A 21,215-nucleotide genomic window follows, 5' to 3' on the forward strand; every position below is an offset into this window, starting at 1 on the left:
AGCATTGCAGTATTCAAAAAAACTTTATTCATTTGTGTTTATTTTTATGATTTTTTTTTTCAGAAACATGTTTTAAATTGACAGTATTTATTGCTATTTTGAACAAAACAATTTAGTCAATCACTGTAAAAATATAAGGTTGTTCAAAGTATAATAGTGTAAATAAACAACTCCAGGTGCACACGGGACAAAAAAGCATAGCCAATTCACAAAAGACACTTAAATTCAATTCACGTGTTCGTCCACTTGATGGCGCTGTTGCTCCTGATTAAATGAACTGAAGCATTCTTAAATACTACACAATAGCAAAACGTAAGGGCACCTCTACTTTCGACAGATGATAGTCTATACATTTACTGTATAATGAATGTTCTCTGTGTCTCTAACAGTCTCACTAACAAAGTGGATGTGTCGACTGCTCATAGTAACACAGCACAACCATGGGGTAACTAGCGCATATTCATCATGGTATTTGTGGCCATGTGGGCATACTTCTGTCTCCACTGACTGTACTGCACTTCCCCGCCTTTCACCAGGTCCCTGACCATCACCTCGCCTCTGAAGTACAGGGTGTCATCGACCATCTCCTGCAAAGGAAACACATGCTGGGTTATTTTCTGTATGTCTTGGTTAGATCCGCCATTGCTGTAGTACCTGCATACAGCCGCTAGTCCCCCATTGGAATGCATTCACTTTAGACAAGTTAAAAACAACTTTAAAGCCTGGTTTCTACTTTTCCTAAACTTTCTACAGCGAGATGTTCCTCCTGTGGTAATGCTGGGTAAGCTGCGCAAGCTACACATCACGCAAAGGAAGAGTCTACACTGAAGATCCCGCCCTTATGCCCTTTTTAGGAACATGCTTCCTCAAAGCTGGGAGGGAGGAGTCTGTAAATCCGCCATGATTTCCCCCTCGAACGTGGTCATTGTGGTAAACGGGGAGGAGCGAGGAATGACGGTCTATTAACAATATATCTATGGTTAGATCCTTAGTCCTGATTTCGTCTGCCGTTCGAGGGCCTCTCTCACAGGCCTGGAGACTAGTTAGAGACTCGAGTTGCTGCTGGTCGCTGAGATGTCTCCGAGACGTCCCCCTGGATGGAGACCTTTTCAAGACTCCATGTGTGCGCGGTCTCAAGCTGTTGTGTCACGAATACAATCTGTCATCCTCAACCTGTGAGATGTTTCTGTGGTATGGTCTGGTTTTATTTAGACGGGGACAGTGCACAATTTAACATTGACCAAAAGGAAAGATGCATTATGCCAGGTTATAGCAAAGATGCTATTTTCCACCTGTAGTCCCTGGGCAGGTTGATGTTACAGTACAAAAACTGATTTTAAATGTAGATGAATACTTGACCATGGATTTATACATTTTGACATCATTAAAAACATACATTTAATTTAAACAAGATTGGAACATTAGAACATTTTCTACCAGTCCTTTTTCTCGGTGAACGGTCGCTCCCACATGACGTTGCAGGTCATGAGTGCAAGTTTGTTTTTCTAGAAGCCATTTTTTAGTCAAATGCGCAAAACTTTTGAATGTCGTACTTGCAATAATCTCTGTTGGCAGTGTGTTCCACTGACCCATTGCGATCACAGAGAAGGCAGATTTAGCGAAGGCAGTTTTACATTTTGTGATGTCCCTGCAATGTCTCCGAGACCTTTCGGGTATCCGAGGCGCCAAGGAGATGTCAGAACAGTGTTTGCAAGATTGCCACAGCTGCTTGAGACCGCAGAGACCTCACAGAGACCTCACGGAGACCTCACAGAGACCTCACGGAGACCTCTCAGAGACTCTGCTGAAATCCAACATGTTCCCCGAGAATACCTGGAGACTCATCTTACCTCCACGGGATGTCTTGGAGAAATCTCTGACCAGTGGCGACTCTAGTCTCCAACTAGTCTCCAGCTCTCTAAGCTGGCGAGATAGGCCCTTTAGTCCCGGCGTAGTCACATTTTTCTTTGTTATTTAGAACCTGTCATGCCCAGGGCTAGTCCTGGTCAGCAGCAGAGGGGACTTACCTTCCATGCGCTGGACATGTACTTGGCATCTGTGACGACAGTGTACGAGGCGCTGCCGAACCCTGGGCCTTTGTGGATAAAGTACCTGCGCCTGCTGCCGTCTGTCAGAGTCAGCCTGAGGAGAGCACAGTATTTGGGTTACTGAAGCAGCCACACATCTGTCAGAATGTCCCAGGGCGAGTTCGTGGAGCTAATGATACATGTTGAAGGGACAGGACAGTAGTGGAGTTTCTGTTTCTAATACTAGTCCTATCTGACCCTCTGTGTTAATAAAGATTTCAAAAGTACATTTCACAACTTTCACAGATCAATACTGTCAATGGAAACAACAGAACAGAGTATAGAATAGAATAGAATAGAAAAAACTTTATTGTCTACCATGCACAATGATGGCAGAAATTTGGCTTACTCCTACATTCTAATACATTTGCCCAGCAATGTACATAATAAAATCAGTTCATTATAAAATCAGTTCACTGCACACAGTAGCAGCAGGTACACTTCATTAGGAAAGAAAAAGGGAACAGACTGACTGAACGACATTAATACTGACAACTTATTCAGTTTCTTGATAGCAAAGGGAAACAAAGAATTCCTGTACATATTTTTCTTGGCACAAGAAAGTCTGTATCTCTGCCCTGATGGAAGGAGCTCAAAGTCACGGGACAATGGGTGGCTTTTGTCATCTGTGATCTTAATACAAACACGACGCACTGCTTCACTGTAATGCTGAGATGAACTGGTTTGTTCTTGGCCTGTTATTTTACTGACCTGTTTAACAACTCTGCCAAGTTTAGCTTTGTTTTTGACAGTTGAATGACCAAACCAAGAGACTATGTTAAACATCAGTACGCTCTCAATTAAACACTGATGAACCCTTGATAAGATATGGTCACTAACTTCAAAACCTCTCAGCTGATGCAGCAGGAAAAGCCTTTCTTGTAAACACAGTCAACATGTTCGTTAAATGTGAAAGAATTGTCCAAAATTGTTCCTAGATATTTGAATGAGTCCACTTGTATCATGTCCGTTTAACTGAAGTGCTTCGAACAGTGGATTTGACGGCTCCGGTTTCCTTTGATTGCTGAAGCACATTTCCTTTGTCTTATTTACGTTAAGTTGAAGGTTACTGTCCCGGAACTCGACTCGACTGCTCGACTGTCGAGTTTACATAGTGAGCCACCGAGTCAATGTTGGTGAGACGTGCAACCAATGCCATGTCATCAGCATATCTGATTAAGGTTAAAATGTTTGTGTCATATCTGATTTCATTTGTGTATATTGAAAATAACAAGGGCGTTAATATGCACCCTTGAGGCATTATCCAAGTAAAAAACGGGGATAAAACTCTATATAGGAGCCCCTACTGTGGACCACTTGAATGAATCCAGTGTGGACATGCCCCTGCTCACACTGACCTGACGCCGCTGTGGGTGGTGATGAACAGGTTGGGCATCCAGGCCGGCACGCCATCTTTAAAACGAACAAAGCGCTCAGCATTTATCACACGAGTGTTGTAGAGCCGGATGAGCTCTGCGCCGGACAGGTTCCTCTGCTCTGAAACATGAAACAAAAGACCTGAATAAGTCCTGGTTCAGTCATCTCAAATCTCCACAATAGTTCCTTTCTGTGTGGAGTTTCATGTCCTCCCTGTGTCTGCATAGGTTTTCTCCTTCCAGGCATTAAAACTATAAGGATCCCCCCTGGGGCCAGTTCTCCCCTGACAAACCATTTCATTTTATCAGCGTAAAGAAGCTTCGGCCTCTTATCCAACCAATCCAACTGTATTTCTAGAGCAAAGTGTCCAGTGCCGCACATGAAAATTACAAATAGTTCACAAACAAAAAACAAAAATACATGGAATAAAATAAGATAAGATAAGATAAGATAAGATAAACCTTTATTGATCTCACAGAGGAGAAATTCACTTGTTACAGTCGGCGTTATAAATCGTATGAAGAAAACTTAAAAACAGAAGAAATAATAATAATTTTAAGAAATAAAATGAAATTGATGTTCATTCGTATAGTACGAACACCAATACATTTGAAAAAACAAAATTACGCTGTATGATCCTCCCTCAGCCTCTGTGCCCGTGGCTGCTGTCAGCTCCGCCCTGCCCGGAGACGCTCCATCAGTTTGTTTGTGCGAGTTTCTGTGCTCAGAACCGGCAAACACTAATTAACTAAGGCGTTGTCACGGGCCTTTTGTCCACACGGTTCTCATGCACGCAGTAACTTACAGTAACTCTGGTTGATTTTATTTTTTATATTTGATCTTTTTTTTTGAATGACCAGTTTGGTTTCACTTGATTTTATTGTATTTATTTATTTTTTATGCTGCCGATCTTATGTGCAGCACTTTGGACACACTTGTTTATAAAATGTGCTATACAAATAAAGTGGATTGGATGATCATTTGCCATTTACCATTTTACAAAAGTTGGGAAATAGACTAGTAGTAGTCCTACATCTTAGTCTCACAGTGGCTTAGGGGTTAGTGGTTCTTACACGGTGGAGAAGGGGCTGAATTGAGGTCATTATGTTCCCCTCCTGCCCTGCTCTACTGCACAGTGGAGCTGTTTTTGAACTGTCGTCGATCAACCATAAGGGCCCCAGTTCAACAACAGCAGCGGCTCTGCCTGTGGTCTCTCTATCTGCTCCTCTATCAGCCGGCTGAGGCTGTTTTACTCGCCTTTTATTCAGCCTTAACATTAGTTTGTCGTGTTACACTTTCCTTTCTGTACATAAATCTCATGAGACAACTTTCCATCGTCCTGCACTTGGTCTGTTAGCCGTGCTCTCATTAAGCCTTTTTGTAATTCAACAGTGCCTTGAAGTTTCTTGTCTTTAGGAACTGTTAATCCTGTTTTACTCTTTTAAACCGAGGATTTGGTTTGTAATTCCACGCAATTTGTCACACTTTCTTTTTAGAGTCCACTGCTCATCAACAGGAAATCCCACAAGAGTCCGACTTGCAATAAATGAAAGCCTGAACCCTTGCTTCCTTTTGTCTAACATATAACATACAACACAAGAAAAACAACTGTCACAATGTGCCTCACGTGCGGGGTGTCGGGTTGATGGTCACTATTATATTTTTTTTGTTTAATGTTAACATGAATTGTGTTGCTTTATGAGATAAAATGACCAAACTAGTTTTAAAACAGTCGTAATGCAATGCTAGATGTGTTTATAACACTATTGCTGCTTTCCATTTGTCCTGGGAGGTCGGAACTCGAAGCGAGGAAAGTCTTTTGTTTGAAATTTTAATGACAGTGAAATAAATAAGAATCATTTAAGCTGCAATGCTGGTAAAAATCTAACATAATGTGGCCCTAACTTACTTGTTTTATAAACCTGAACACCGTGGTTGTATTTATGTTCTCATAAATAATGTTGCAAACCAATAAGACAGCGCAGTTGGCATTAGCCCATGAGGAACGTTAGCAAAATTAGCATCGTAAATCCATTTTTATAACCGCATAAACACCAGCCTGGTAACTTGACAAACCAGATAAACCTCCAGTTGTCACCATCTGACACACTTGATCTGTGCCAGATCTGCCACACCTGCCAGATCTGGCATTCCAAAAAAATTAACGTCAGGCCCGGCTGATGTGCTGCTATGTGGATTTGCATAACGCCTGCTACCTGTTCAAAAGCAGGACTTTGTAAAGAATGAGGTGTTGCCATCAGTGCAGACACGGAGAAGGCTTAAACTGCAGTGGGTAAACAAAGGATGGATTTGGATGAGGACCTAACCTGCTTGTATTTCAATTTTATTTACTGGGTGAAATTCTACGCGGTGTGGCTTTAAGGAAAGTGGGCTTGTGCCTAATCTTAAAGGAGCTATACCTGATTGTACAAAGAAACAGGGTCACTCAAATTTCAAATTGCTATTTTCTGGTCCAATCTCATCTCAAACTTTCCTAATGCTTTTACAACATCAACATTCGTCACAGTTTCACAGCTTTCTGAGAGGAAAACTGAAACTAGCCTGACATTTTATGACTGTTTAAAAGGCTTTAAAACCAGTGTTTTTTTGTGATAAATGTCTGCTTTTACCATATACTAAAAGGACAAAAAAAAATTATTCCAATAACAGAAAATTAAAAAATCAAGGATAGCTCCTTTAATACATGATGTTCCCCCGTCACTAGAAGTGGGGGAACATCAGACCCGGGGAACATAGGGCTGTCCCAGATCGTCTGACTGACCTCTCCTCACTCACTCCACCCGGACACTGACCTCTCCTCACTCACTCCACCCGGACACTGACCTCTCCTCACTCACTCCACCCGGACACTGACCTCTCCTCACTCACTCCACCCGGACACTGACCTCTCCTCACTCACTCCACCCGGACACTGACCTCTCCTCACTCACTCCACCCGGACACTGACCTCTCCTCACTCACTCCACCCGGACACTGACCTCTCCTCACTCACTCCACCCGGACACTGACCTCTCCTCACTCACTCCACCCGGACACTGACCTCTCCTCACTCACTCCACCCGGACACTGACCTCTCCTCACTCACTCCACCCGGACACTGACCTCTCCTCACTCACACCACCCGGACACTGACCTCTCCTCACTCACACCACCCGGACACTGACCTCTCCTCACTCACTCCACCCGGACACTGACCTCTCCTCACTCACTCCACCCGGACACTGACCTCTCCTCACTCACACCACCCGGACACTGACACCTCTCCTCACTCACACCACCCGGACACTGACCTCTCCTCACTCACTCCACCCGGACACTGACCTCTCCTCACTCACACCACCCGGACACTGACACCTCTCCTCACTCACACCACCCGGACACTGACCTCTCCTCACTCACTCCACCCGGACACTGACCTCTCCTCACTCACACCACCCGGACACTGACTTTTCTTATAGGCAAACTATGCAATGTTGTTCCACTAATTAACTAAGGCGTTGTCACGGGCCTTTTGTCCACACGGTTCTCATGCACGCAGTAACTTACAGTAACTCTGGTTGTCTGAATGTGCACAGTCTAAAACAAATTACTCACAGGTTAATGAGTGTGGTCAGACAGAAATAACCATCAGGTGCAGGTTTCAGTTAGTCTTAAATCAGCGGTTCCCAAACTGTGGGACGGGAACAGAGGTGAAAGAATGTGACTGCTTGAATGAATGCTTTATTGCATCTTATTTATGGTTTTAATGATTTTGTTTTAACATATTATGTTTTTAAATCTTATGTGCAGCACTTTGGACACACTTGTTTATAAAATGTACTATACAAATAAAGTGAATTAGATGATCATTTGCCATTTACCATTTTAAAAAGTTGGGAAATAGACTAGTAGTAGTCCTACATCTTAGTCTCACAGTGGCTTAGGGGTTAGTGGTTCTCACACGGTGGAGAAGGGGCTGAATTGAGGTCATTATGTTCCCCTCCTGCCCTGCTCTACTGCACAGTGGAGCTGTTTTTGAACTGTCGTCGATCAACCATAAGGGCCCCAGTTCAACAACAGCAGCGGCTCTGCCTGTGGTCTGTCTATCTGCTCCTCTATCAGCCGGCTGAGGCTGTTTTACTCGCCTTTTATTCAGCCTTAACATTAGTTTGTCGTGTTACACTTTCCTTTCTGTACATAAATCTCATGAGACAACTTTCCATCGTCCTGCACTTGGTCTGTTAGCCGTGCTCTCATTAAGCCTTTTTGTAATTCAACAGTGCCTTGAAGTTTCTTGTCTTTAGGAACTGTTAATCCTGTTTTACTCTTTTAAACCGAGGATTTGGTTTGTAATTCCACGCAATTTGTCACACTTTCTTTTTAGAGTCCACTGCTCATCAACAGGAAATCCCACAAGAGTCCGACTTGCAATAAATGAAAGCCTGAACCCTTGCTTCCTTTTGTCTAACATATAACATACAACACAAGAAAAACAACTGTCACAATGTGCCTCACGTGCGGGGTGTCGGGTTGATGGTCACTATTATATTTTTTTTGTTTAATGTTAACATGAATTGTGTTGCTTTATGAGATAAAATGACCAAACTAGTTTTAAAACAGTCGTAATGCAATGCTAGATGTGTTTATAACACTATTGCTGCTTTCCATTTGTCCTGGGAGGTCGGAACTCGAAGCGAGGAAAGTCTTTTGTTTGAAATTTTAATGACAGTGAAATAAATAAGAATCATTTAAGCTGCAATGCTGGTAAAAATCTAACATAATGTGGCCCTAACTTACTTGTTTTATAAACCTGAACACCGTGGTTGTATTTATGTTCTCATAAATAATGTTGCAAACCAATAAGACAGCGCAGTTGGCATTAGCCCATGAGGAACGTTAGCAAAATTAGCATCGTAAATCCATTTTTATAACCGCATAAACACCAGCCTGGTAACTTGACAAACCAGATAAACCTCCAGTTGTCACCATCTGACACACTTGATCTGTGCCAGATCTGCCACACCTGCCAGATCTGGCATTCCAAAAAAATTAACGTCAGGCCCGGCTGATGTGCTGCTATGTGGATTTGCATAACGCCTGCTACCTGTTCAAAAGCAGGACTTTGTAAAGAATGAGGTGTTGCCATCAGTGCAGACACGGAGAAGGCTTAAACTGCAGTGGGTAAACAAAGGATGGATTTGGATGAGGACCTAACCTGCTTGTATTTCAATTTTATTTACTGGGTGAAATTCTACGCGGTGTGGCTTTAAGGAAAGTGGGCTTGTGCCTAATCTTAAAGGAGCTATACCTGATTGTACAAAGAAACAGGGTCACTCAAATTTCAAATTGCTATTTTCTGGTCCAATCTCATCTCAAACTTTCCTAATGCTTTTACAACATCAACATTCGTCACAGTTTCACAGCTTTCTGAGAGGAAAACTGAAACTAGCCTGACATTTTATGACTGTTTAAAAGGCTTTAAAACCAGTGTTTTTTTGTGATAAATGTCTGCTTTTACCATATACTAAAAGGACAAAAAAAAATTATTCCAATAACAGAAAATTAAAAAATCAAGGATAGCTCCTTTAATACATGATGTTCCCCCGTCACTAGAAGTGGGGGAACATCAGACCCGGGGAACATAGGGCTGTCCCAGATCGTCTGACTGACCTCTCCTCACTCACTCCACCCGGACACTGACCTCTCCTCACTCACTCCACCCGGACACTGACCTCTCCTCACTCACTCCACCCGGACACTGACCTCTCCTCACTCACTCCACCCGGACACTGACCTCTCCTCACTCACTCCACCCGGACACTGACCTCTCCTCACTCACTCCACCCGGACACTGACCTCTCCTCACTCACTCCACCCGGACACTGACCTCTCCTCACTCACTCCACCCGGACACTGACCTCTCCTCACTCACTCCACCCGGACACTGACCTCTCCTCACTCACTCCACCCGGACACTGACCTCTCCTCACTCACTCCACCCGGACACTGACCTCTCCTCACTCACTCCACCCGGACACTGACCTCTCCTCACTCACACCACCCGGACACTGACCTCTCCTCACTCACACCACCCGGACACTGACCTCTCCTCACTCACTCCACCCGGACACTGACCTCTCCTCACTCACTCCACCCGGACACTGACCTCTCCTCACTCACACCACCCGGACACTGACACCTCTCCTCACTCACACCACCCGGACACTGACCTCTCCTCACTCACTCCACCCGGACACTGACCTCTCCTCACTCACACCACCCGGACACTGACACCTCTCCTCACTCACACCACCCGGACACTGACCTCTCCTCACTCACTCCACCCGGACACTGACCTCTCCTCACTCACACCACCCGGACACTGACTTTTCTTATAGGCAAACTATGCAATGTTGTTCCACTAATTAACTAAGGCGTTGTCACGGGCCTTTTGTCCACACGGTTCTCATGCACGCAGTAACTTACAGTAACTCTGGTTGTCTGAATGTGCACAGTCTAAAACAAATTACTCACAGGTTAATGAGTGTGGTCAGACAGAAATAACCATCAGGTGCAGGTTTCAGTTAGTCTTAAATCAGCGGTTCCCAAACTGTGGGACGGGAACAGAGGTGAAAGAATGTGACTGCTTGAATGAATGCTTTATTGCATCTTATTTATGGTTTTAATGATTTTGTTTTAACATATTATGTTTTTAAATCTTATGTGCAGCACTTTGGACACACTTGTTTATAAAATGTACTATACAAATAAAGTGAATTAGATGATCATTTGCCATTTACCATTTTAAAAAGTTGGGAAATAGACTAGTAGTAGTCCTACATCTTAGTCTCACAGTGGCTTAGGGGTTAGTGGTTCTCACACGGTGGAGAAGGGGCTGAATTGAGGTCATTATGTTCCCCTCCTGCCCTGCTCTACTGCACAGTGGAGCTGTTTTTGAACTGTCGTCGATCAACCATAAGGGCCCCAGTTCAACAACAGCAGCGGCTCTGCCTGTGGTCTGTCTATCTGCTCCTCTATCAGCCGGCTGAGGCTGTTTTACTCGCCTTTTATTCAGCCTTAACATTAGTTTGTCGTGTTACACTTTCCTTTCTGTACATAAATCTCATGAGACAACTTTCCATCGTCCTGCACTTGGTCTGTTAGCCGTGCTCTCATTAAGCCTTTTTGTAATTCAACAGTGCCTTGAAGTTTCTTGTCTTTAGGAACTGTTAATCCTGTTTTACTCTTTTAAACCGAGGATTTGGTTTGTAATTCCACGCAATTTGTCACACTTTCTTTTTAGAGTCCACTGCTCATCAACAGGAAATCCCACAAGAGTCCGACTTGCAATAAATGAAAGCCTGAACCCTTGCTTCCTTTTGTCTAACATATAACATACAACACAAGAAAAACAACTGTCACAATGTGCCTCACGTGCGGGGTGTCGGGTTGATGGTCACTATTATATTTTTTTTGTTTAATGTTAACATGAATTGTGTTGCTTTATGAGATAAAATGACCAAACTAGTTTTAAAACAGTCGTAATGCAATGCTAGATGTGTTTATAACACTATTGCTGCTTTCCATTTGTCCTGGGAGGTCGGAACTCGAAGCGAGGAAAGTCTTTTGTTTGAAATTTTAATGACAGTGAAATAAATAAGAATCATTTAAGCTGCAATGCTGGTAAAAATCTAACATAATGTGGCCCTAACTTACTTGTTTTATAAACCTGAACACCGTGGTTGTATTTATGTTCTCATAAATAATGTTGCAAACCAATAAGACAGCGCAGTTGGCATTAGCCCATGAGGAACGTTAGCAAAATTAGCATCGTAAATCCATTTTTATAACCGCATAAACACCAGCCTGGTAACTTGACAAACCAGATAAACCTCCAGTTGTCACCATCTGACACACTTGATCTGTGCCAGATCTGCCACACCTGCCAGATCTGGCATTCCAAAAAAATTAACGTCAGGCCCGGCTGATGTGCTGCTATGTGGATTTGCATAACGCCTGCTACCTGTTCAAAAGCAGGACTTTGTAAAGAATGAGGTGTTGCCATCAGTGCAGACACGGAGAAGGCTTAAACTGCAGTGGGTAAACAAAGGATGGATTTGGATGAGGACCTAACCTGCTTGTATTTCAATTTTATTTACTGGGTGAAATTCTACGCGGTGTGGCTTTAAGGAAAGTGGGCTTGTGCCTAATCTTAAAGGAGCTATACCTGATTGTACAAAGAAACAGGGTCACTCAAATTTCAAATTGCTATTTTCTGGTCCAATCTCATCTCAAACTTTCCTAATGCTTTTACAACATCAACATTCGTCACAGTTTCACAGCTTTCTGAGAGGAAAACTGAAACTAGCCTGACATTTTATGACTGTTTAAAAGGCTTTAAAACCAGTGTTTTTTTGTGATAAATGTCTGCTTTTACCATATACTAAAAGGACAAAAAAAAATTATTCCAATAACAGAAAATTAAAAAATCAAGGATAGCTCCTTTAATACATGATGTTCCCCCGTCACTAGAAGTGGGGGAACATCAGACCCGGGGAACATAGGGCTGTCCCAGATCGTCTGACTGACCTCTCCTCACTCACTCCACCCGGACACTGACCTCTCCTCACTCACTCCACCCGGACACTGACCTCTCCTCACTCACTCCACCCGGACACTGACCTCTCCTCACTCACTCCACCCGGACACTGACCTCTCCTCACTCACTCCACCCGGACACTGACCTCTCCTCACTCACTCCACCCGGACACTGACCTCTCCTCACTCACTCCACCCGGACACTGACCTCTCCTCACTCACTCCACCCGGACACTGACCTCTCCTCACTCACTCCACCCGGACACTGACCTCTCCTCACTCACACCACCCGGACACTGACCTCTCCTCACTCACACCACCCGGACACTGACCTCTCCTCACTCACTCCACCCGGACACTGACCTCTCCTCACTCACTCCACCCGGACACTGACCTCTCCTCACTCACACCACCCGGACACTGACACCTCTCCTCACTCACACCACCCGGACACTGACCTCTCCTCACTCACTCCACCCGGACACTGACCTCTCCTCACTCACACCACCCGGACACTGACACCTCTCCTCACTCACACCACCCGGACACTGACCTCTCCTCACTCACTCCACCCGGACACTGACCTCTCCTCACTCACACCACCCGGACACTGACTTTTCTTATAGGCAAACTATGCAATGTTGTTCCACTAATTAACTAAGGCGTTGTCACGGGCCTTTTGTCCACACGGTTCTCATGCACGCAGTAACTTACAGTAACTCTGGTTGTCTGAATGTGCACAGTCTAAAACAAATTACTCACAGGTTAATGAGTGTGGTCAGACAGAAATAACCATCAGGTGCAGGTTTCAGTTAGTCTTAAATCAGCGGTTCCCAAACTGTGGGACGGGAACAGAGGTGAAAGAATGTGACTGCTTGAATGAATGCTTTATTGCATCTTATTTATGGTTTTAATGATTTTGTTTTAACATATTATGTTTTTAAATCTTATGTGCAGCACTTTGGACACACTTGTTTATAAAATGTACTATACAAATAAAGTGAATTAGATGATCATTTGCCATTTACCATTTTAAAAAGTTGGGAAATAGACTAGTAGTAGTCCTACATCTTAGTCTCACAGTGGCTTAGGGGTTAGTGGTTCTCACACGGTGGAGAAGGGGCTGAATTGAGGTCATTATGTTCCCCTCCTGCCCTGCTCTACTGCACAGTGGAGCTGTTTTTGAACTGTCGTCGATCAACCATAAGGGCCCCAGTTCAACAACAGCAGCGGCTCTGCCTGTGGTCTGTCTATCTGCTCCTCTATCAGCCGGCTGAGGCTGTTTTACTCGCCTTTTATTCAGCCTTAACATTAGTTTGTCGTGTTACACTTTCCTTTCTGTACATAAATCTCATGAGACAACTTTCCATCGTCCTGCACTTGGTCTGTTAGCCGTGCTCTCATTAAGCCTTTTTGTAATTCAACAGTGCCTTGAAGTTTCTTGTCTTTAGGAACTGTTAATCCTGTTTTACTCTTTTAAACCGAGGATTTGGCTCATAGGGAAGCCCATGCAATTTGTCACACTTTCTTTTAGAGTTCACTGCTCATCAACAGGAAATCCCACAAGAGTCCGACTTGCAATAAATGAAAGCCTGAACCCTTGCTTCCTTTTGTCTAACATATAACATACAACACAAGAAAAACGATTGTCACAATCTGCCTCACGTGCGGGGTGTGGGGTTGATGGTCACTATTATATTTTTTTTGTTTAATGTTAACATGAATTGTGATGCTTTATGAGATAAAATGACCAAACTAGTTTTAAAACAGTCGTAATGCAATGCTAGATGTGTTTATAACACTATTGCTGCTCTCCATTTGTCCTGGGAGGTCGGAACTCGGAGCGAGGAAAGTCTTTTGTTTGAAATTTTAATGACAGTGAAATAAATAAGAATCATTTAAGCTGCAATGCTGGTAAAAATCTAACATAATGTGGCCCTAACTTACTTGTTTTATAAACCTGAACACGGTGGTTATATTTATGTTCTCATAAATAATGTTGCAAACCAATAAGACAGCGCAGTTACATTAGCCCGTGAGGAACGTTAGCAAAATTAGCATCTTAAATCCATTTTTATAACCGCATAAACACCAACCTGTTAACTTGACAAACCAGATAAACCTCCAGTTGTCACCATCTGACACACTTGATCTGTGCCAGATCTGCCACACCTCTGCAGATGTGCTGCTGTGTGGATTTATTTACATTACGCCTCATATCTGTTCAAAAGCAGGACTTTGTAAAGAATGAGGTGTTGCCATCAGTGCAGACACGGAGAAGGCTTAAACTGCAGTGGGTAAACAAAGGATGGATTTGGATGAGGACCTAACCTGTTTAAAGCTTGAATTCGGCTGACTAGAGATTCATGCTTGTATTTCAATTTTATTTACTGGGTGAAATTCTACGCGGTGTGGCTTTAAGGAGAGTGGGCTGGTGCCTAATCTTAAAGGAGCTATACATGATTGTACAAAGAAACAGGGTCACTCAAATTTCAAATTTGAAATTGCTATTTTCTGGTCCAATCTCATCTCAAACTTTCCTAATGCTTTTACAACATCAACATTCGTCACAGGGACTGAGTTTAAACCAGGTTTCACAGCTTTCTGAGAGGAAAACTAAAAAAGCCTGACATTTTATGACTGTTTAAAATCGGACATATTTAACTCGTCACGCACCAGTGCTGATGACGCTGCAGCTTAACCGGAAAGCCACAAGGATGTAATAAAGAAGCATACGTCTGGGTCTGATCTCAGTGGCATCGGTTTAATTTCAACCTGCCATTCACCCGGGGAACATAGGGCTGTCCCAGATCGTCCGACTTTCCCAGTGGGAAATCCAACATAGGAAAGCTATCATCACAAATCTAACTTAGACCTTAAAGTTTGGGAAAAGGCATAAACACTCCTCATGTCTTCTGTCCAAATGAGAAAATGATTATTGGAAGAGAAGAAGAATAGATTAAACATTACTGTATATTTCACATGTTTTAAGTGACCGATGATGAAAACCAAAGCACCTGGAGAAAACCTATGCAGGCACAGGGAGAATGTGCAAACTCCATATATTATACACACATATACTCTCGTAAAAGTACTGGTACTTCAAAATAATTATTGCTATAGTATAAAAAAACAAAAACAAAGTGTGACTCCAAACACGCAGCAAAAGAATGACTAAAGTCTAGCCATCTTTTCGAGTGGAAATATTGGAAACATTTCTCCTTTGCTTCTGTTTTGACTCACCTCTGACAGTGGAAACAGCCTGAGCAAACACGACCAGCGTCAGCACGACAGCACAGAGAGGATGCATAGTTCAGACCTGTTTTAGACCTGGTTCACACCTGGATTTTATACTCGCCTTGGGCACCTCCCACCTGGATATAAAGATATTTGTCGTTATGTCACCCTTTGAGAAGCATCAGATAAAACAAGCTGAGATTATATTAATAGCACATTAACCTCTTACCTGAGCCTAAACCCGAAGACATTTTCTCCAGTCTCGCTTTACCCACATTTAAAAGCTTCTTGAACAAAGCGTCAAAATAGTGACAAAAATGAGGATGAAAATACAACAAAAAAGCAATAAAGATGAACAACAAAAATGTGCCGGAAAAGCAACCATAACACAATATAAAAGCGACAAAAACAAGGCAAAAAAGAGAAGAAAAAACGATAAAAATGTGAGAAAAACCCAACAAGTCCTCCAAATCCATACAACACAAGTGGTCGTTTGTCTTATCCCCGAATTACGACCATATAAGACGTCTACTAAAACAGCGCCCCCAAGCTCCCATTGAGGGAATGTACATTACATTTAACCCGATTCAGAAACGACTTTATTGTACGTAGTGTATCTGACCAACTGTGATGACGATTGCAAAACTCAAACGCAAAGAAATGAATCACAAACTTGCAATATTAGCCCCACATGTGATTTGTGAGGGTCTAAAGCAGCCCCAGGTCTTCAGCCCTGACACACCTGTGGAGGAACTGAACGTCCACCTTTGCCAAGTGTATCTGTCTGCAGCCTCCAAGAGAGAGGCGTGTCGCGAAGTGACACCGCCTAACCCGACACCACAAAGCAATGCACGCTTGAGGACATAACCGCTGTCGGCAAGAGGTTTACACCGTGTTCCAAATTATTATGCAAATTGTATTTCAGTGTCATGAAGGTTAAAAAAAAAACGTTTTCAATGAAACTCATGAATGGTTCTGTGTCTCAGGGCTCTTTGAATCACTGACACTGGAAAAACTACTGAAAAAGGATGTTCCACATTATTAAGCAGATCATCATTTTCAAGCAATATGGGAAAGAAAAAGGATCTCTCTGCTGATGAAAAGCGTGAAATAGTTCACAAAAGATCATCGTATTGATAAGAGATCTGTGGCTGATTCAGACACACACGGGTTTGTGCAGATAAAGGCACAATAAGGACGGTTTCTGCCAGACAAATACATCAGATGAGTAAAACAGCTGCTACAAAGCAGCATACAGGTATTTGAAGCTGCTGGTGCCTCTGGAGTCTCCTGAACATCAAGGTGTAGGAACCTCCAGAGGCTGCAGTTGTGCATAAACTTTCTGTCCGGGCCTCCCCTAAACTGTTAATTGAAGCTGACGAGCAGAAACGGCTGCAGTGGCTCAGAAATACATGACGACTCATTTTCAAACAGTCTTGTTCACGGATGAGGCCGTGTAACCCTGGATGGTCAAATCAATGGAGTAGTGAATGGTTGATGAATGACCACAATGGGCGGAGTCATGTTTTGGGACAGAATCATGAGGAGAGAGCTGGTCGGCCCCTTGAGGATCCCGGATGGTGTGAAAATGACGTCTGAAAAATATGTGGAGTTTCTGACTGACCACTGTCTTCTGCTACAAAAAAAAAGAGCCATGCCTTCCCGAACAAAATCATCCTCATGCAGGACAACGCACCATGTCCTGCTGTAAAGAATACCTCTGCATCACTGGCTGCTATGGGCAGAAAAGGAGAGAAACTCATGATGTGGACCCCCTCCTCCCCTGACCTCGACCCTATTGAGAACCTTTGGAGCCTCAACAAGAAAAACATCCATGAGGGTGTTTTTTTGATTGAAATAGCTTGTGATTTCAGTAAATATGGCCTCCTGATGTTCAAAAACCAGCGTGGTTAAAAATATTTCACCTACCCCAGCGTTGTCACATGGGCAGTGTTGAGAAAGTAACTTTTCTCGTTACTCGTTACCTCTTTTAAAAAGTAGCCTGTTACTTTACTTAGTTGCTCTCTAAAGAAAGTAACTTATTATGTTACTTGTTACTTTCACGTTTTACTTTTGTAGCACAAAATGTCACAGGTTGGAGTCCCTTTTCTGGAGAGCTTTGTGCTGGCTATTCTGGGGCCTTAAGCAAAAATCCACATGGGGGCCCTACAGTCACTTACGCATCCCGTGGTCATTCGAGGAAGAGCGAACGTGTTTAAAAAGCAGAGTAACATGTAACACGTTTCCCAACACTGCACATGGGTCATAGCGGTTTTTAGAAAAAGAAAAAGTCTTTAGAGCCTTTCTTGGGACATCTGAAATCCCATTAGAATCTGTCTCTTGGAGTCGCCACCATTACAGCAATGTCAGCTCCCTGCCATGAGGACCACAGGGAGGAGCGTTCCTCGCCCATTGACCAACAAAACTGCAGCTTCACCGGGCTGATTTTTTTAAGCGTTTTTGTCATGTTTTCCATAGTTCTTTCCCTTGTTTTCTTGGTCGCTTTTTTAATGCTTTTTTTTTCACTTTTCAGTCACTTTTACATTGCGTTATTGTTGCCTTTCCGGGACATTTTTGTCGCTTTCATGTTGGTGTTTTCATCCTTATTTTTGTTGCTATCTTGACGCTTTTTTCAATAAACGTTTAGATTGTGCTAAAGCCAAACTGGAGAAAATGCGCTCGGTTAAGGCGGGGGTGAAGAAGGAGATCAATGCACAAATCTAGGTAAAAACATGGGAATGGAAACAAAACTGGGACTAGGACTGGGGTGGAGGGCGCTGTGTCCCTGGACTGGTTTTGGCTTTGGGGAGGGGGTGGATGTTGGGGGATGTCTTGGGCCCTGCAGGCTTGTTGCATGCTGGGGGGGGGGGGGGGGGGGGGTGTGTCTAGAGGGAGGGGTGAGGAAAGGGGGAAAAAACAGGGAGGGACCAGTTTAGTTCATCCACCTGATGGCGTTTCTCTTGATGAAATAAACCAAAGCCTAAAGCAAGACACGCTCAAACTTAAGGGCACCTCTACTTTGGACAGATGGTCGTCGTCTTGAAAAATGTTTTCTTACATAATCAATGTTCTCAACAAAGGAACAGCAGACCAGAGTGAGGAATCATTTTATTGAATCATTGTATCAAATCATTTTGTTGAATCATTTAATTGTCAGGTGCATGTGTGGACTGCACATAATGAGTCCATCCTACAGGCCAATACACAGGTCCATCATGTCTCCAGTGGCCGTGTGGCAGTACTGCCGTCTCCACAGACTGTACTTTGTTCCCCCGGCTCTAACCATGTCCCCGACCGTCACCGCCCCCCTGAAGCACAGGGTGTCATCGCCCTTCTTCTGCAAAAGCAAACAAACGCTGGGTTACATGTGATGTAGTTAGTTATAGTGAGTGATTTAGTGGTTATTGGGTTAGTCCTGGTTGTTAGTCCTGGTTGTTTGTCCTGGTTGTTAGTCCTGGTTGTTAGTCCTGGTTGTTAGTCCTGGTTGTTAGTCCTGGTTGTTTGTCCTGGTTGTTTGTCCTGGTTGTTTGTCCTGGTTGTTAGTCCTGGTTGTTAGTCCTGGTTGTTAGTCCTGGTTGTTAGTCCTGGTTGTTAGTCCTGGTTGTTAGTCCTGGTTGTTAGTCCCGGTTGTTAGTCCCGGTTGTTTGTCCCGGTTGTTAGTCCCTGTTGTTTGTCCCGGTTGTTAGTCCCGGTTGTTAGTCCCGGTTGTTAGTCCCGGTTGTTTGTCCCGGTTGTTTGTCCTGGTTGTTTGTCCTGGTTGTTAGTCCTGGTTGTTAGTCCTGGTTGTTAGTCCTGGTTGTTAGTCCCGGTTGTTTGTCCCGGTTGTTTGTCCCGGTTGTTTGTCCCGGTTGTTTGTCCCGGTTGTTTGTCCCGGTTGTTAGTCCCGGTTGTTTGTCCCGGTTGTTAGTCCCGGTTGTTAGTCCCGGTTGTTAGTCCCGGTTGTTAGTCCCGGTTGTTAGTCCCGGTTGTTAGTCCCGGTTGTTAGTCCCGGTTGTTTGTCCTGGTTGTTAGTCCTGGTTGTTTGTCCTGGTTGTTAGTCCTGGTTGTTAGTCCTGGTTGTTTGTCCTGGTTGTTAGTCCTGGTTGTTAGTCCTGGTTGTTAGTCCTGGTTGTTAGTTGTATATATTTTGCCAGAGTAAACGGAGACCGCCTCCAAAAGTTACCGCTGTGTCTCGTGGCTTCTTAACACATCACAAACTGCATAAACTACACAACGCAGAAGTCCACCGGTCACACCAGTATATGATGAGACATTTGTAATAAAGCCAACTCTGACTGTGAAAAAAAAAAAAAAAAAAGAACTGGATTTGCACATTGTCAGAGTTGAGGCCTGGCTCACATCCTCATGAGACCTCACCGTGTTGAGTCCTGACTCTGGGAACCACCAGGAGACCCCGATTCATATGGCTCGTGCCTCTCAGCAAGAAGGTCCCGGGTTTGATTCCCACCAGGGTTGGCCTTTCTGTGTGCAATTTGTGTAGGTTTCCTTCAGGCAGTCCGGTTTCCCCTACCACTAAAACATATACAATAGGCCAGCATGGCGTGTGTGCGTGAGTGCATGATGGTGGTCAGTGGGACCCCGCTCGCTGAATGGCATGTTGAAATTAAAATGATAATTGACTGGAGTTTTCGGATGGCTTAGGCCAGGCTTGGCTCTGCTTTAAGGAAGTTCTGTTTTTTTTATTATTTCCTTGTGGCTTTCCGGTTAAGTGGAAAGCGTTGACAAGTGAAAGATGTCTGACTGTGATATGAACAAAACACAAGCCAGCTCTTGTAAAAATAATAATAAACAGGGCTTAACCTCTTAACTCCCACCTGAACACATTCTCTCCTGTTCTCCAAATTCTCCAAATCTAAAAGCTTCTTCAAAACAGAGATAAAAAAGGAAAAAAAGAAAATGAGGATGTAAACACAACAAAAAGGTGACAAAAGGGCAGCAAGAAAATGACAAAAATCCAGCAAAAAAATGACAAAAATCCAGCAAAAAAATGACAAAAATCCAGCAAAAAAATAACTAAAATCCAGCAGAAAAATGACAAAAATCCAGAAAAAAAATGACAAAAATCCAGCAAAAAAGTGACAAAAATCCTGTAAAAAAAAGACAAAAATCCAGCAAAAAAAGACAAAAATCCAGTAAAAAAAAAGACAAAAATCCAGCAAAAAAATAACAAAAATCCAGCAAAAAATTTACAAAAATCCAGCAGAAAAATGACAAAAATCTAGCAAAAAAAATGACAAAAATCCAGCAAAGAAATGACAAAAATCCAGCAAAGAAATGACAAAAATCCAGCAAAAAAGTGACAAAAATCCAGCAGAAAAATGACAAAAATCCAGCAGAAAAAATGACAAAAATACAGCAAAAAAAGACAAAAATCCAGCTGAAAAAAGACAAAAATCCAGCTGAAAAAAGTGACAAAAATTCAGCAGAAAAGTGACAAAAATCCAGCAAAAAAAAGACAAAAATCCTTTCTTCCTGGAACATGCTTAATTTGTATTTACATTGATATTGAGCTTCATCCACACCCTGATGTTTTAATTTATTCATGTGAAGAAATGCGGGGAGATGCTAATATTGTCCATTGTCTTCTCCCCTTTAGTTTGGGCTGGATCTTGTTAGCGGCACTTGCTGATTGTATTTTTGTATATATTTTGCCAGAGTAAATGGAGACCGCCTCCAAAAGTTACCGCTGTGTCTCGTGGCAAACTGCATAAACTACACAACGCAGAAGTCCACCGGTCACACCAGTATATGATGAGATACATTTATAATAAAGCCAACTCTGACTGTGAAAAAAAAAAAAAAAAGAAGAACTGGATTTGCACATTGTCAGAGTTGAGGCCTGGCTCACATCCTCATGAGACCTCACCGTGTTGAGTCCTGACTCTGGGAACCACCAGGAGACCCCGATTCATATGG

The 21,215-nt window shown here is 43.2% G+C and overlaps 1 protein-coding gene across 1 annotated transcript; it reads right to left on the reverse strand.

Moving 5' to 3' along the window:
- Positions 1–182: 182 nt before the first annotated feature.
- On the reverse strand, positions 183–15,372 carry LOC306972582 (uncharacterized protein; the record flags this gene model as incomplete). Its single annotated transcript, XM_079569244.1, has 4 exons — positions 183–587; positions 2,028–2,142; positions 3,446–3,584; positions 15,306–15,372. 4 exons carry the CDS (start codon positions 15,370–15,372, stop codon positions 450–452), a joined length of 459 nt encoding a protein of 152 aa, XP_079425370.1. The 3' UTR covers positions 183–449.
- Between the last annotated feature and the right edge of the window lie 5,843 nt (positions 15,373–21,215).

This window comes from Gobius niger (genome assembly GCF_951799975.1).
Source record: "Gobius niger genome assembly, chromosome: 13".
Taxonomy (NCBI): Eukaryota; Metazoa; Chordata; class Actinopteri; order Gobiiformes; family Gobiidae; genus Gobius; species Gobius niger.